Source organism: Polypterus senegalus, chromosome 6 (assembly GCF_016835505.1).
Source record: "Polypterus senegalus isolate Bchr_013 chromosome 6, ASM1683550v1, whole genome shotgun sequence".
In the NCBI taxonomy this organism is placed as follows: domain Eukaryota; kingdom Metazoa; phylum Chordata; class Cladistia; order Polypteriformes; family Polypteridae; genus Polypterus; species Polypterus senegalus.
In genome coordinates, this window is record NC_053159.1 from 166,360,651 (window position 1) to 166,373,846 (window position 13,196).

Here is a 13,196-nt window from a genome sequence, read left to right on the forward strand (position 1 = left end):
ATCACTAGGCACATTTATTGTTTTGTACGTCCTGAAAACTGAAAATGACATCTCCTGTGGCTCTTTTTTAATAACTCGGTTAATGACAGTTCTTTTCACCTCCTTTTACCTTGGTGTAACAACACACTGTTTAGTCTCGCTGCATCTTTTACAGTTCATCTTGTCATGCACTTTCTTTAAACTTTCTTTTAACTTCACATTGACTACAGCAGTACTGACATAACTGAGAGCAAAAGACACCACATACAACTCATGGCAGCTCACTTTTACCCCTAGCCCAGTGTAAAATCTGGTTTTTACAGAAAGGTTTTTCCTTTGGAACTGGTTATGTTTATTTTTAATTTGTCTTTAACATACAAGACAAACATTTATATGTTTAATAGGTTTTATTAGAAGAGTATTCAGCCATGAAGGTTTATCCGTCATGACTGCAAGTTTGCTGTCCGTCAGACCAGGTGAACAAGAGCACCATTACTCCTTGTTGTTTAAAATCCCCGCCCACCTCCTTCATGAGGTTTTCAATTGGTTTAGAAATTTCAGGCTGAGTGAACCGTCTACTTGCTCCTATCCACTTTTAAACCAAATATACCCATACATCCAAATGGCTCTGCCTAACCTTGTAACAAAACACAATAGACACGTGAAAACTTGGGAAGTCAATACTGCAGTTCAGAGGGTCAGGAACCTATAAAATATTTTGAAATGCTTCCTCTTCAATGCAAACAGTGGCATCCCACCTATTTGATTAAAATCCCCTTGCTATCCTCCTAGTGATATGACAGACCTCTAGTAATCTCTAAGACTTGTCTGTCCCCAGGATGACCTCTGAGTATTCCCTGCTGTCATACTGGCTACAGTGACAGGACAGAGTTCCCTTGATGGCCCCAGACTAAGCACACTGACTGGTAAAGGAGCCCTCCAATGACCACTATGAGCCCTTTTCTGCTTCAGGCCCTTCCTCTTTCTCATGTCATTTTTTGCAATTGCAGCTTCATTCATCAGTCATTCAGTGTGCATTGAAACTTTCTAATATTCTCATTCTCAATTTTGGGAATGTAAACTGTAAAAGGAGGGCAAGAGTAACAGAGGCCTTCCACTATGTAACGTATCTGCAGTTCATGTCAGAGTCCCAAAACTTCTTATTGCTCAGCTGCACATGTTCTGAAAAGACTTCTGACCCGAGCAAATAGATTCACGTGCAATTACTGCCATCATAGGAATGATGACTACCTTTAGGCAGACTTTATTATCGCAGAGGAGGCTGAGGACAAGCCCTGAGTAATTTGGCACTGGTGACACAAGGATATGATGTTTTCTGAGGCAAGTAGAGATGGGACTGGACTCAGTGGTTAGAAATCAATTGCCTTTTCTTCCAGATAAACATATTCCCTTACCAATATATTCTCCAACAAAGTCTAATAGTAATGTGTTGATATATCTTGATGTTAATATACTAAAAATGCAAAAAAGGAAAATAAAATATACCTGATAGACGTACACCATTATATCCTTCTTCTTTAGCCCTTGAAAGAGAATTTTCTAGAATTTGAGCTGTGCAAATGATAACATCAGATTCTCTCACTGCATCTGTAAATGAAATTTTAAGCTGGGAATCCCCACTGACTTTTATGACTTTGTAGTGTTTCAGAAATTTCCCAAATTCTTTTTTATGATGCTGCTCTACTAGTGGCACCTGAAATGGAAAGAAAAAAAGAAAGGCAAGATAAGGTCTTCTTATTGTAGAAATGTAGCTGCACAAATCATCTATAGTCACATCCATGTTTTTTAGCTACTGACACAATATGTACTGTATTTTAAATAGTGTAAAGAATAGCCTTACTGTCTATGCTTGAGTCTACATTGCGTAACATTCTCTAACTGTTTAGGGCTGTTGGGGACTGAAGTTTATCCCAGGCAGGAAGCACCCTGAATAGGGACAGTACTCATGTCACATAGACAGCTACAGCCAGCCAATTTAAAACAGCCATTTAACCTAACATTCAAGGCTTTGGGACATGGGAGAGAAATGGAGCATACCTGCCACAACACTCATGTAGACACTGGGAAAATGCATACAGTCCATATGAACTTCAACCAGTTACAGATTTAGAACCCAGGAAGCCAGATTCACAAAGGAGCAGTGCTACCCATTGAACCACCATGCTGCCCAGTCTATATGTTCAACAAGATTACCAAGTGCACTGGCAATACTGAAATGACTTTAAAAATACTCTCAAGCAAATGTATTTTATTTATGGGCAATTAGAAGAAAATGTCCCACTTGAGAACCTAACAGATGGTGAACGTAGTCTGGTTATGAATGGCCTGTATTTCTGTGCAGAAATTTCTTAAAAATCAAAGCCTATATTACTACTAGTAAATAGATATTTCAAAAAATGAATGCACATTATAAATAGGAAGCACAATTCATACGGCATTGAGATTTTTGAATTGAAGGGACTCTTGACCAGTGAATGTGGGGAGAAGCGAATCTTGAATTCAGAAATTTAATCCAATATACTGTAAACTCTGTTTCCTGTTTATGTGAAGATTTTTCCAGTAGTATCTCTCTCTCTCTCTCTCTCTCTATATATATATATATATATATATATACAGAGAGAGAGAGAGCTTTATACATGCTTGGCAGGAAGAGGCGGGATATGGGCGTAAGTGAGATCAGCAGAAGGGCGTGGTCTGGTAGGTAGAACTTTATTTAGTTTTTTCTTCTGGAGGTCGATTCATCAACTCCTGACTCTGTAGCTCATGCTCAGTTAAGCCCTTAGACTGCCACCCATGCACATGCGTGTGATTATATATACAACAGTATATATATATATATATATATATATATATATATATATATCTATCTATTGTCACACACATGTGTTTAGGAGACAAGTAATTCCACGGCGGACCATGGAACATCACTTCCTACGGTTCCGGTCCTGATGACATCACTTCCCCTACTGGCCTTTAAAGCTGCTATCTTGTGGATAATAAGGCAGTTCTGTTTTGGACTCGATTATGTGAACATGTCAATGCTTTTGCAACTGTTTTGCAGCCGGGAAAAATTATACGGGTGGCTGCCCCAAACCTTCACAATGTCTAATGGTCATTCTTCTTACTATATATATATATATATATATATATATATATATATATATATATATATATATATATATATATATATATATATACTTATATATACTTATGTTATTATATTATATATATATACATATATATATAATGTTACAGATTGTTTGTCTGTCACTCAAAAACTGGGCTTTCAACCTTGATCTTGGTCTTATAAGAGCTTATAATGTGATACACATAACACAACCCAAAAATAGAAGGTGCGGGCTACCTCGGCCACATAATTGTGCTTCGCATCCTTCTCACGGCAAACAGCCACGTGTCATAGCTGACAGGAAAACTACAGCAGCAAATGGACGTGGCATAGCTGAGAGGAAAACAACAGCAGTGAATGCACTTTGCATGGCTGATAGGAAAACAACTGCTGCGACATCTGTTGACTGTGAAACACATGGCACAGGTTGACTGATTGTTTTCCTCACAAATGTATGCAAAATAAAGTCATAGACAGCTAAAGAATTGAAAACGCGGGTTACCTTTGCCATTTAATTGGGTTTTAGGTCCTTCTCATGGCAAGCAGTGACATGGCCACACAATCAAGGACTGGAGATCTGAGTGTTTCCTAGTTTAATAATACTTTAACAAAAAGAAAATGCATGTGTTTTGCATGCTTTAAACATGTGACTGGGTAACTAATAATAATAATAATAATAATAATGAATTTTATTTATAGAGCACTTTACATTAGCAGTAAATCTCAAAGTGCTACATAAAAAGTTTAAACAAAAGCAAAGTAAGATAAAAACAGAGACAACAATAATTATAGCATTCTTGTTAATAAGCTTTCCTAAATAGAAAAGTCTCTTATCTGTTTTTTAAAACACAGCCTGCTGTGTTCTTATGCTCTCTGGTAAGGCATTCAACGGCTGCAAAGGCTCGGTCACCCATTGTATGAACTTTGGTCACAGGGGGGTGAAGGTGGTAGGTATTTGCAAAATGGAGGTTTCTTGCAGTGGTTTGTAGTTCAAGGAGTTCCTTCAGATATTGTGGAGCATTTCCATGGATGCACTGGTGAGTAAACAAACACAGTGTATTAGATACAGCAGCGGATAGGGAGCCAATGAAGTGACGGAAGGATTGGTGAAATATGTTCATATTCCGCACCTTCATCAGGATTCTTGCAGCACTATTTTGAATTTGTTGGAGCTTTTGAAGGCTCTTGCTGGGGATCTCGATGAGGAGTGCATTACAATAATCCAGCCTGGATGAAACAAAGGCATGAACCAGCTTTTCAGCATCACAGAGGGAAAGGTAGGGACGGAGTTTGGCTATGTTTCAGAGATGAAGGAAAGCCATTTCACAAAGATGATGGACATGTGTATTAAATGACAGATGGGAGTCTAACTTGACACCCAGATTTGTAATAAAAGTGGAGAGGGTAATGGTATGGTCAAAAAGGAAATACAATTTACAGAGGAACGAAGTTGATACAGCTAATTAAAAGAGCTTCAGTTTTAGTGTTGATCAGCTTAAGGAGGTTCTTGGACATCCAGGCCTTAATGTCATCCAAACAGGAGGATAGGGTTGATGGAGGTGTAAGAGAAGTTGAATCCAGTCTCACATAGAACTGCGTATCATCGGCATAGCAATGGAATGAAACTCTATGCTTGTGGATGATGTGACCCAGGGGTAGCATATAGATATTAAAAAGAGTTGGCCCAAGGACTGATCCTTGTGGGTCCCCACAGGTGACAGTGTGGGTATGAGATTTAGCATCCCCCAAGGCCACATACTCAGGACTATCCGTAAAATAGGACTTGAACCACTCCAAAGCAATGCCAGAAAGTCCAATTATATAGTGAGGATGATGAAGGAGAATATTATGATCTACTGTATCAAATGCAGCTGTGAGGTCCAGGAGGATAAGGAGTGATGGGGAACCCTGTTCAGCAGCCATCAGGAGGTAATTGGCGACTCTGACCAGGGCTGTCTCTGTATTGTGAGAAGTTCGGAAACCAGATTGAAATTTTTCAAACAGCTTGAATTTTTTGAGGTGATCCTGAAGCTGAACCAAAACAACCTTTTCCAAAACCTTAGACAAAAATGGATGGTTGGAGATCGGACGATAGTTTGCTATCACTTCAGGACCAAAAAAGGATATTTTTAAATGAGGTCTATTTTTTGTGGTTTTTAAGGCCAGTGGGACTAAGTCGCTCTGGAGAGAGTGATTAATGATATCAGCAATGAGAGGGCTTAAGTCTGACACATTAGCTTTTACCAGAGGAGTAGGAAAGGGGTCCAATGAACATGTTGAAGGCATCATCCTCTGTATGATGTCCTCAGCTTTTTTAACTGTGGTACAGAGGAACTGGCAAAGGCAACCCATTGGCTTTGATGTAGAAACATCCAGCGATGGAGGGCTGGAGACAGACAATGAGGAGCGGATGATGTTTACCTTAGAGGTGAAATATTCAATAAAATTATTGCACTGCTACTCTGTGAAATTATTACAGGCGTAGGTATGAGGATTGAGTAAATGATTTATTACAGAAAAAAGTTGTTTGGAACTTCCAGGACTGTTGTTTATTAAATTTGAGTAGTATTGAGATCTGGCAGTGGTCAGTTCACCAAAGTAGTTTTTTTGGTGTTCCCGATAAGCTAATTTGTGGACCGTTAAAAGGTTGCAACAAAACGCTGCTCAAGGGCTCGCCCAGCTGCTTTCATCTGTCTAAGCTCACTTGTAAACCACTGGGCAGATTTTGCAAAAGAGACCACTCGTGATTTAACTGGGGCATGGGTCTCAAGGATGTTCTGGAGCCCACTGTTGTAATAATCGACTAATTTATTGACAGAAGAAAGGTGTGGAGCAATAGAAAAGTTCTTAATGTCCATCCATCCATCCATCCATTGTCAAACCCGCTGAATCCAAATAGGGTCACGGGGGTCTGCTGGAGCCAATCCCAGCCAACACAGGGCACAAGGCAGGAACCAATCCTGGGCAGGGTGCCAACCCACCGCAGGACACACACAAACACACCCACACTAGGGCCAATTTAGAAGCACCAATCTGCCTGGCTTTGGATTGTGGGAGGAAACCGGACCGCCCGGAGGAAACCCACACAGACACGGGGAGAACATGCAAACTCCACGCAGGGAGGACCCGGGAAGTGAACCCGGGTTTCCTAACTGCGAGGCAGCAGTGCTACCACTGCGCCACCGTGCCGCCCCGTTCTTAATGTCAGCATTTAAATTAGTCAAATTAATTTTTTTCAAGTTCCTGAAGTGGATACAGCGCTGTGGTTTAGAGTGTAGTGAATATGAGGGTAAATCCATTGACACAATTTTGTGATCAGAAGCACCCAGATCCAATACTTGGAGGTCAGAGATGAGGACTGAGTCAGTAATGACTAAATCGAGGGTATGGCCCTTGTTGTAAGTGGGGACTTCGACAAGTTGTCTCAGATTTAGGCTGACATTTGGATCATGTGACACAAGCTATATGCGATCTTTGTCACACTGTTTATCACTGTACAACATTGGCCACCATTGCCTTGTATTCTATCATACATTCTGCAAGAAAACACGAGATTAACAAAAGAATTTCTTCTTCATCACTAGTCAATTGCATAGAGATTAGTTATTTATAAAAAAAATTGGGTGGAAAATACCTTTAAGTTTTGATTTTCTGCTGCTCTGTTTACATAGACTTTTGAGCCCTCACACACATTGTGCTGTACCTGCAGTATACTATCATTTTAAATCATTAGACAAATATTTAAATATGAATTTTAATCACTAACACCAAAACATTATCAATAAAAAGACTGCAAAGACAGATGGCTTCAAGCTACTTTTGAACCATTTCTGCCTAATGGAGTGAAATGAATGCTCTGGGGCTTTCCAGAGTAAAAATGCACATACCTGTAACATCTGTTAGTTGCTTATTTAAAAACTTCACTAATGTTTAACAAAGGACTGTTCATCTAGCTGTATGTCCATGCTCATCCCTAATCTGAACATTTGCACTATCAATAATAAACCTTCAAGAGTTATTAAAAATGATAGAAGGTCAAAATCCTCTACTGTTTCGAAAAAGTATCCTATTTTTTTATAAAGCAGTTTGATTAAAACCAAAAAGGACGTCACATTTGTTCTTGTTAAAAAAATTACTGTCTTCAGCTGCTCCTTATCAAGCATCACATTTTAGCTTTTGGCATGTATGTTTTAGTGGGCCCCTAGAAGCTGTCAAGCAGAGTATATAGTGTTTTTGGTTCACTACATTTATAACTTTCTAGATTTATTTAGTACAAAAATGAATTAAGAGGCAGTGAATAGTATAAAGACAAAAGCAGGGAAATGTATAAACATTCATTTTCTGAAACACAAGAACATGCTAGTATAGCACCACAAATTAGACTGACTTTTACTTTATGTCACGAAAAGAAATAAAGGGCACTTCATTAAACTATAACTATTTAAAAAAAAAAAAACTGTACTTGCATTAGATTTACCCATAAAAGATGACATTATTATCTTCCAAAATATGCAGCCGATTTTTACGTATGTGATTCAACATTTTTCTTTAAGTAATGACTCACTTTTCAGCTAACTTAACCTAAGTGTGTGTGTCTGTCCGTCCGGCCCGGAAGTGTGAGGCTATAGCATGAAGCTCAAAGAAAGTGAGTCTGTTGTCAAAGAGAAACCTTAGAGGAGAGAGAAACTCGCTTAGCCATTATACACAAGCGAGGTGAGCATATTGGCAAAGAGAAACCTCAGAGGAGAGAGAAATTCGCTTAGCCGCTGATAGACAACTGAGGTGAGCATGTCAGCAAAATGAAACTGCCGAGGAAAGAGAAGCTCACTTAACTGCTAATGCAAAACCGATGCGATTGATTGATAGAAGTGCCACAATCCATGGTTACCAGGAACCCGGGCTTTTTATAGCATGGGCATTTGCGTAGTACTTTATCTAATACTGATAACAGTGTACAAAGATTTTCAAAGATCCTGAAATATAATTTATACTAAAAATACAGTATGTGGGGCATTATTGTCTTATTATGCTGTTGTGGGTGGCATGGCGGCTCTGTGAGTAACACTGTCCTTGGTTCAAATCCCTACTCATGGCATTGTCTGCATGAAGTCTGAACCTTCCCTGAAAATGTCCTCATGTACCTAGTCTTCTTCTCACATCACAAAACCATGCAGGTTAAGCTGGAAGTCCCACCATGACTGAGTGCAGCTGTGTTATGTGATGGTCCAAGATTGGCCCCTGTCTTGTGTCCAATACCTCCAAGACATTCTGCAACCTCCTTAGAACAGCACAGTTGCCAAAAATTATTTTTCTAATGAAATTATTCTAATTCCAGAACCATGATTCCTTATGATCCCACTGCTGACAATTCCTTTTTTGTAATGATTAAATTCAAAATTTACTGTACTGTATTCTGAATGTTTAAGCATCCTCTGTATTTAGTCTGTTTAATACGTAAACCACACGTCATGTTTTAAATGTGGAAGATACTAGAAAAGATCCGACAGGAGGTAACATTTGTCCCTGTCACACCTCCCATGTTCAGGAGAAGGTTTGGAACAATTGTCAATTCATACAAGATGTGATGAAACCTTGGCTGTGCAAAGTGCAAGTTCTAATTCTTGTAGTAACTAGTAACTAGTGTAGTAACTAGGAAACCCAGCTGAATTTGTTTCGCCTCAAGTTTGGCAAAAACGTGGATATGTAGGGGATTTTGGCAAACTGCATTGAAGTCGATGGGGAAGGAGGAACTGAGCTAGTTTGGAGTTTATAACAATGGTGCAATGGTTTGATCCTGAGGGTTAGAAAAGTGTGTGCCATCTATGCTAGAGCAATTATCGAGGCTAAAAATGTGACAAGAAATCTGAGGCAGCAGTGACTGTGTCCCCGTGCCTCTACGATAAAATTACACTCCGACTCCTTATTCTGTGCTGAGCTCCTATCACTGTGACTGCCTAACACAGAGCCTGTGATGCAAGTGATCAGCGTTATATACTTGAGGTGGGTGCTCCTGTCACTACCTGATCTGTGCTACATAATGAGGTGTATAACCTGCTTAATCCAGCAGTGAAGATGCAACTTACAATATAATTTATGCAGAAAAATTATTTTTTTAAAGTATTCACATTATAATCAGCTTATATATCGCTCAAATATTGCAAGTATTTTTTAACACATGCAAATCCAGCTGGAGTACCAATTGAGTAGTGACACTGCAAATATGTATATATGTCTTGAAATTATTCACAAAGTACATCAGGCAGTGGTATAAAGTATGACATTTAGTATGCTTACAGTTTGCATGCATGAACGTTCTGCACATGCGTATCTCTATCCAACATGGCTGCTACAGCTCTGTGATGTTATGCTGGCCTCACAGAGCATCATGAGGCACTGACAAAAAAAAAGTAATCTCAGCTGGCCTTGTTGGGTATATTTTCAGGGAAAAATTGGTCAAATAAGATCACCAGCAAAACTAGCAAATTCACTGTGAAAAACGCTTTGGAGAATTTGGTTGATCAACACAAGGAGTAACCACTGGTATTTTGAAAGTCTCCAATGGCCAATTGTAGAAGGCTGCTACTGGAAAGCAACCGGCTGATGTCAATAAAAGTATGCGGCCCTTGTACCTTTCTAGTGATTATTGTGAGCAAAAACAAAACTGAATTAAGATCAAGCCTCTCCGGTGGTAATGAATTAGTGTCATGATCAGATAATGGCAGAAGTAACAATCAAATAATGGCAAAAATCCCCAAGTGTGGCTGTTTTGTGAAGGATTATCGTCAAGAGTGTGAAAAGGCAGCTGCCATCAGCTTAGCTAAAGAAAAATGGTAATTTCAGCTAGGCTTTTTATTTTATCTAATGTTTTAATTATTGTATGAATGTAATGTATGTTAGAACTTCTCTAACCTAGAAAAACTAGAATTTGAATTTAAAAGTAATGTGTGTTACATATGTGCATATTTTGTGTATATTATAGGATGCTTCTCTGTGTATGTTGCATTTCATTTTACATATTAAATTTGCATCTATTGCATAGTGTGCCTGGCTCATACAAGGAAGTATACTTGGTAAGAAAAAAAGTGAATTGAATCAAACTGAACGATTTACATTTATGCCGTTGAGTTTTTTAAATATTTGACCTGCACATCCTTATCATTAACAACATGTCAGTATAATGAGTATTTTGCAAATAATTTGGTAATGTTAGAACAACCTAATAATTAAACTCACAACAAAGACTTTTCTACCTGAACACATTTGGGTGTATCTTAGAGATTCTGGCCTCCTGATCACAAAAATCACTTTTAACACACTGACTGCTGGACTATTTATTACCAGGATGCTACACTATAGGCCAATGCATATATGAAAAATAATGAACACTATAAAAACTCGTAAAAAAGGTGTAAAGAAATATACTAGAAAGCAACGGTTTGATTCTCACCAGTAAAACGTCAAAAATGTAAAGAAACTTACATTATTTTCACAAGCAACACATATGTCTGAAAGGCGGAGTTTAATAGTCGGGGGATGGGCTTAAATGCCAACTTCCATGGAGCAAAGCATTGTGGGTAGCAGGAAGAAAAGAGAAAAGCATGCTTGTTCTCTGTATCTGTTTAAAGTATTAGTTTCCAGTTCAAATTGTTAAGACAGTTCCTTGACGATGGTGTGCATCCAACAAAGCAATGTAGGTTTTGTTCATCTGATCTTGTTTGTCGTAAATTGTTTGCATATATATGTTTACTTTAGAGCCAGTGAGTAATCTCTTTGTAAAATTTAAATAAGAACAGAAAAGTAATTTTATAATTTTGAGCACTTTAATTGTCTCTAAAGTTCTTATAAGGCACTATATTTTAAGAATATTTAATTTATTAATAACATTTATAATAGTTAAGTTTGTATTTTCATTAACCCTGTAAAACACTACTCAGTAGTGCCTTTAGTAACAATGGTGGCATCTAGTGACCAGTATCATTATTGCAACTTATTGACTAATAATACTTGTTTAAGAATTTCCAACATGTTATCTATTTCCTTTAAATGTAATTTGAGTATAATTAATAGTTTTTACTTTTTATTGTAGACCACACATATATGTACACATATAAATTCATATGAAATTTCTTGGACTGAAATCTACTCCCCAAGTGTTTTAATCGACACACTGCTGCGAATGTCAACTATTCCTGCACAACCAGACAAAGCCGTTTAGTTTTCTGCCCTACACCATAAAAGTCTGCATTTGACTAAGAGTCCTAGAAGGACGGTACCATGCAGAGGGCAGGCTTAGAAGCACATATGTTACAAATATAACACTGTACACGCTTGTTGTATACAAATCATTTGGTAGTTGGCCACTGTTTGTAGACAATGGGCTCCAGAATGTCAGTGTAGTGCTGTTCTGACAGTCGTAACAAGTTGGGAGCCTTGTGATTAGGAAATGACTTTGGGTCAACCATCCACATCAGCACCACAGCCTAAAACCTCCACATAATCCAATTGATTTTCACAATCTTGATCTCTAGTTGTATGAAAACATCAGTAGCCTAATACCTTTTTTGCAGCAATAAAACTACAGGCTGTCAATTTGGAGCACTATTTTCCGCAAGCATTTGCCACCAAAAAAAAAAAAATATGTGGCTATCTACTAGATGGCAGTACTGTAGTAGGTAAAAGAGATTCAGCAGCAAAGCTCCCCATCATGCTGGCAGTGTCTACAGTGGCTATATACTGAGGTGTGAGTTATCTCATGCATTGTGCTTTGACGGGATCAATGAGAAACGAGTTAACTCATAGCTCGCATTCAGAGTGTTCAATTTTCCTGTCATATTTTGTTTTATCGCAATCGCCTCTTTATGTGATTTCTTCTCATATTATGATTATGAATATACAGTATAAAAACTACAGCTGTGGTGATCTAAAGGTAGTGGCCCTGCTATTAGAAATGCAGCCCAGATATACTGAGTACTGTTATTTCATTTATGAATGGGACTGCCAAACTAAAGAGTTCCATTACAATAAAAAAAGGCTGCTTCATAAGAATTTAGTTCCAGGGCAGAAGAGTGTGGCACATAAACCCTTTGCCGATTCAAAAATATTTTACTCTAGTCTGAGTGTGGTACTCAAAATGATGGCTCAGTGGCTAAGGATCTGCAATGGTGTCTGGAAGGTTACTGGTTCAAATCCAGTTACTGCCAGAAGGGATCCTACTCTGCTGGGCCCTTGGGCAACGCCCTTAACCTGAAAATTGCTCCAGGGGTTCTGTTCAATGACTGACCTTGCCTTTTCACATGACCTATAGGGGTCAGAGTGCAATTTCCCCTTGGAGATTTAAAAAGTCAATCTAAAATATAAAACTTAAGACTAATAAAGAATTTTGTGAAAGCAACAAAAAAAGGAAGGTGAAGGATTTCAAAATCTGAGATGGATGTTTCTACAAATAACCAATATCAAGATTAAGAAAAAAATTTTCTTGTTCCACAAATTAGAGACCAATCAATGACAAGCAGTTTGAAGATCTGCTAGTGGGGCTGGGGGAAACTGCATGGAAGGCATTCTGCAATGTTGTTCAGAATTTTCTTGGCCACTACAGAGCACTAAACTAATCCAGCAGGCTGCAAACATGCTTCAAGCATATGATACTATGAAGTGCAAACATGTCGCTGAAGGGTCTGCATTTTCTGCATTCGCACTTGGGCTTCAACCCTGCTTTGATGCAGTCAGTGATGAACATGTTGAAAGGTTTTAGCAGGATTTTGCTAGAATGGAAAAGAAATATCAGGGCAAGAGCTGGCCAACTATTGTTGGAAACTGAAGGAGAAGCGTCAAGTACTGAGTACCAATGAAAATCAGAAGCAATTCATTTTTAGCTCAATTGAAATTATGTAATGTGTCAGCACTGTTAAACATTTAAATATGCTAAATTCAATTCAATAAATCTTAATTTCATGTTTCAGCAGTTTACTATGTGAGACAGCCAATCTCAAGTTATATTTGTGTTCAGCTTGAAGTAGTAAGGTGTTGTACCGTGTTAGCCGTTATGGATGCAATGATTAATGTACATCTT

The 13,196-nt window shown here is 38.3% G+C and overlaps 1 protein-coding gene across 3 annotated transcripts in view; it reads right to left on the reverse strand.

Annotated features, from left to right (window-relative positions):
* ifih1 (interferon induced with helicase C domain 1) overlaps positions 1-13,196 on the reverse strand; it is a 164,021-nt gene that overhangs the window by 56,777 nt on the left and 94,048 nt on the right. For all 3 annotated transcript variants that reach the window (XM_039757499.1, XM_039757498.1, XM_039757497.1), the window contains one exon: positions 1,486-1,693. In XM_039757499.1, coding sequence (XP_039613433.1) covers positions 1,486-1,693 — 208 coding nt within the window. The remainder of the gene's footprint in view (positions 1-1,485; positions 1,694-13,196) is intronic.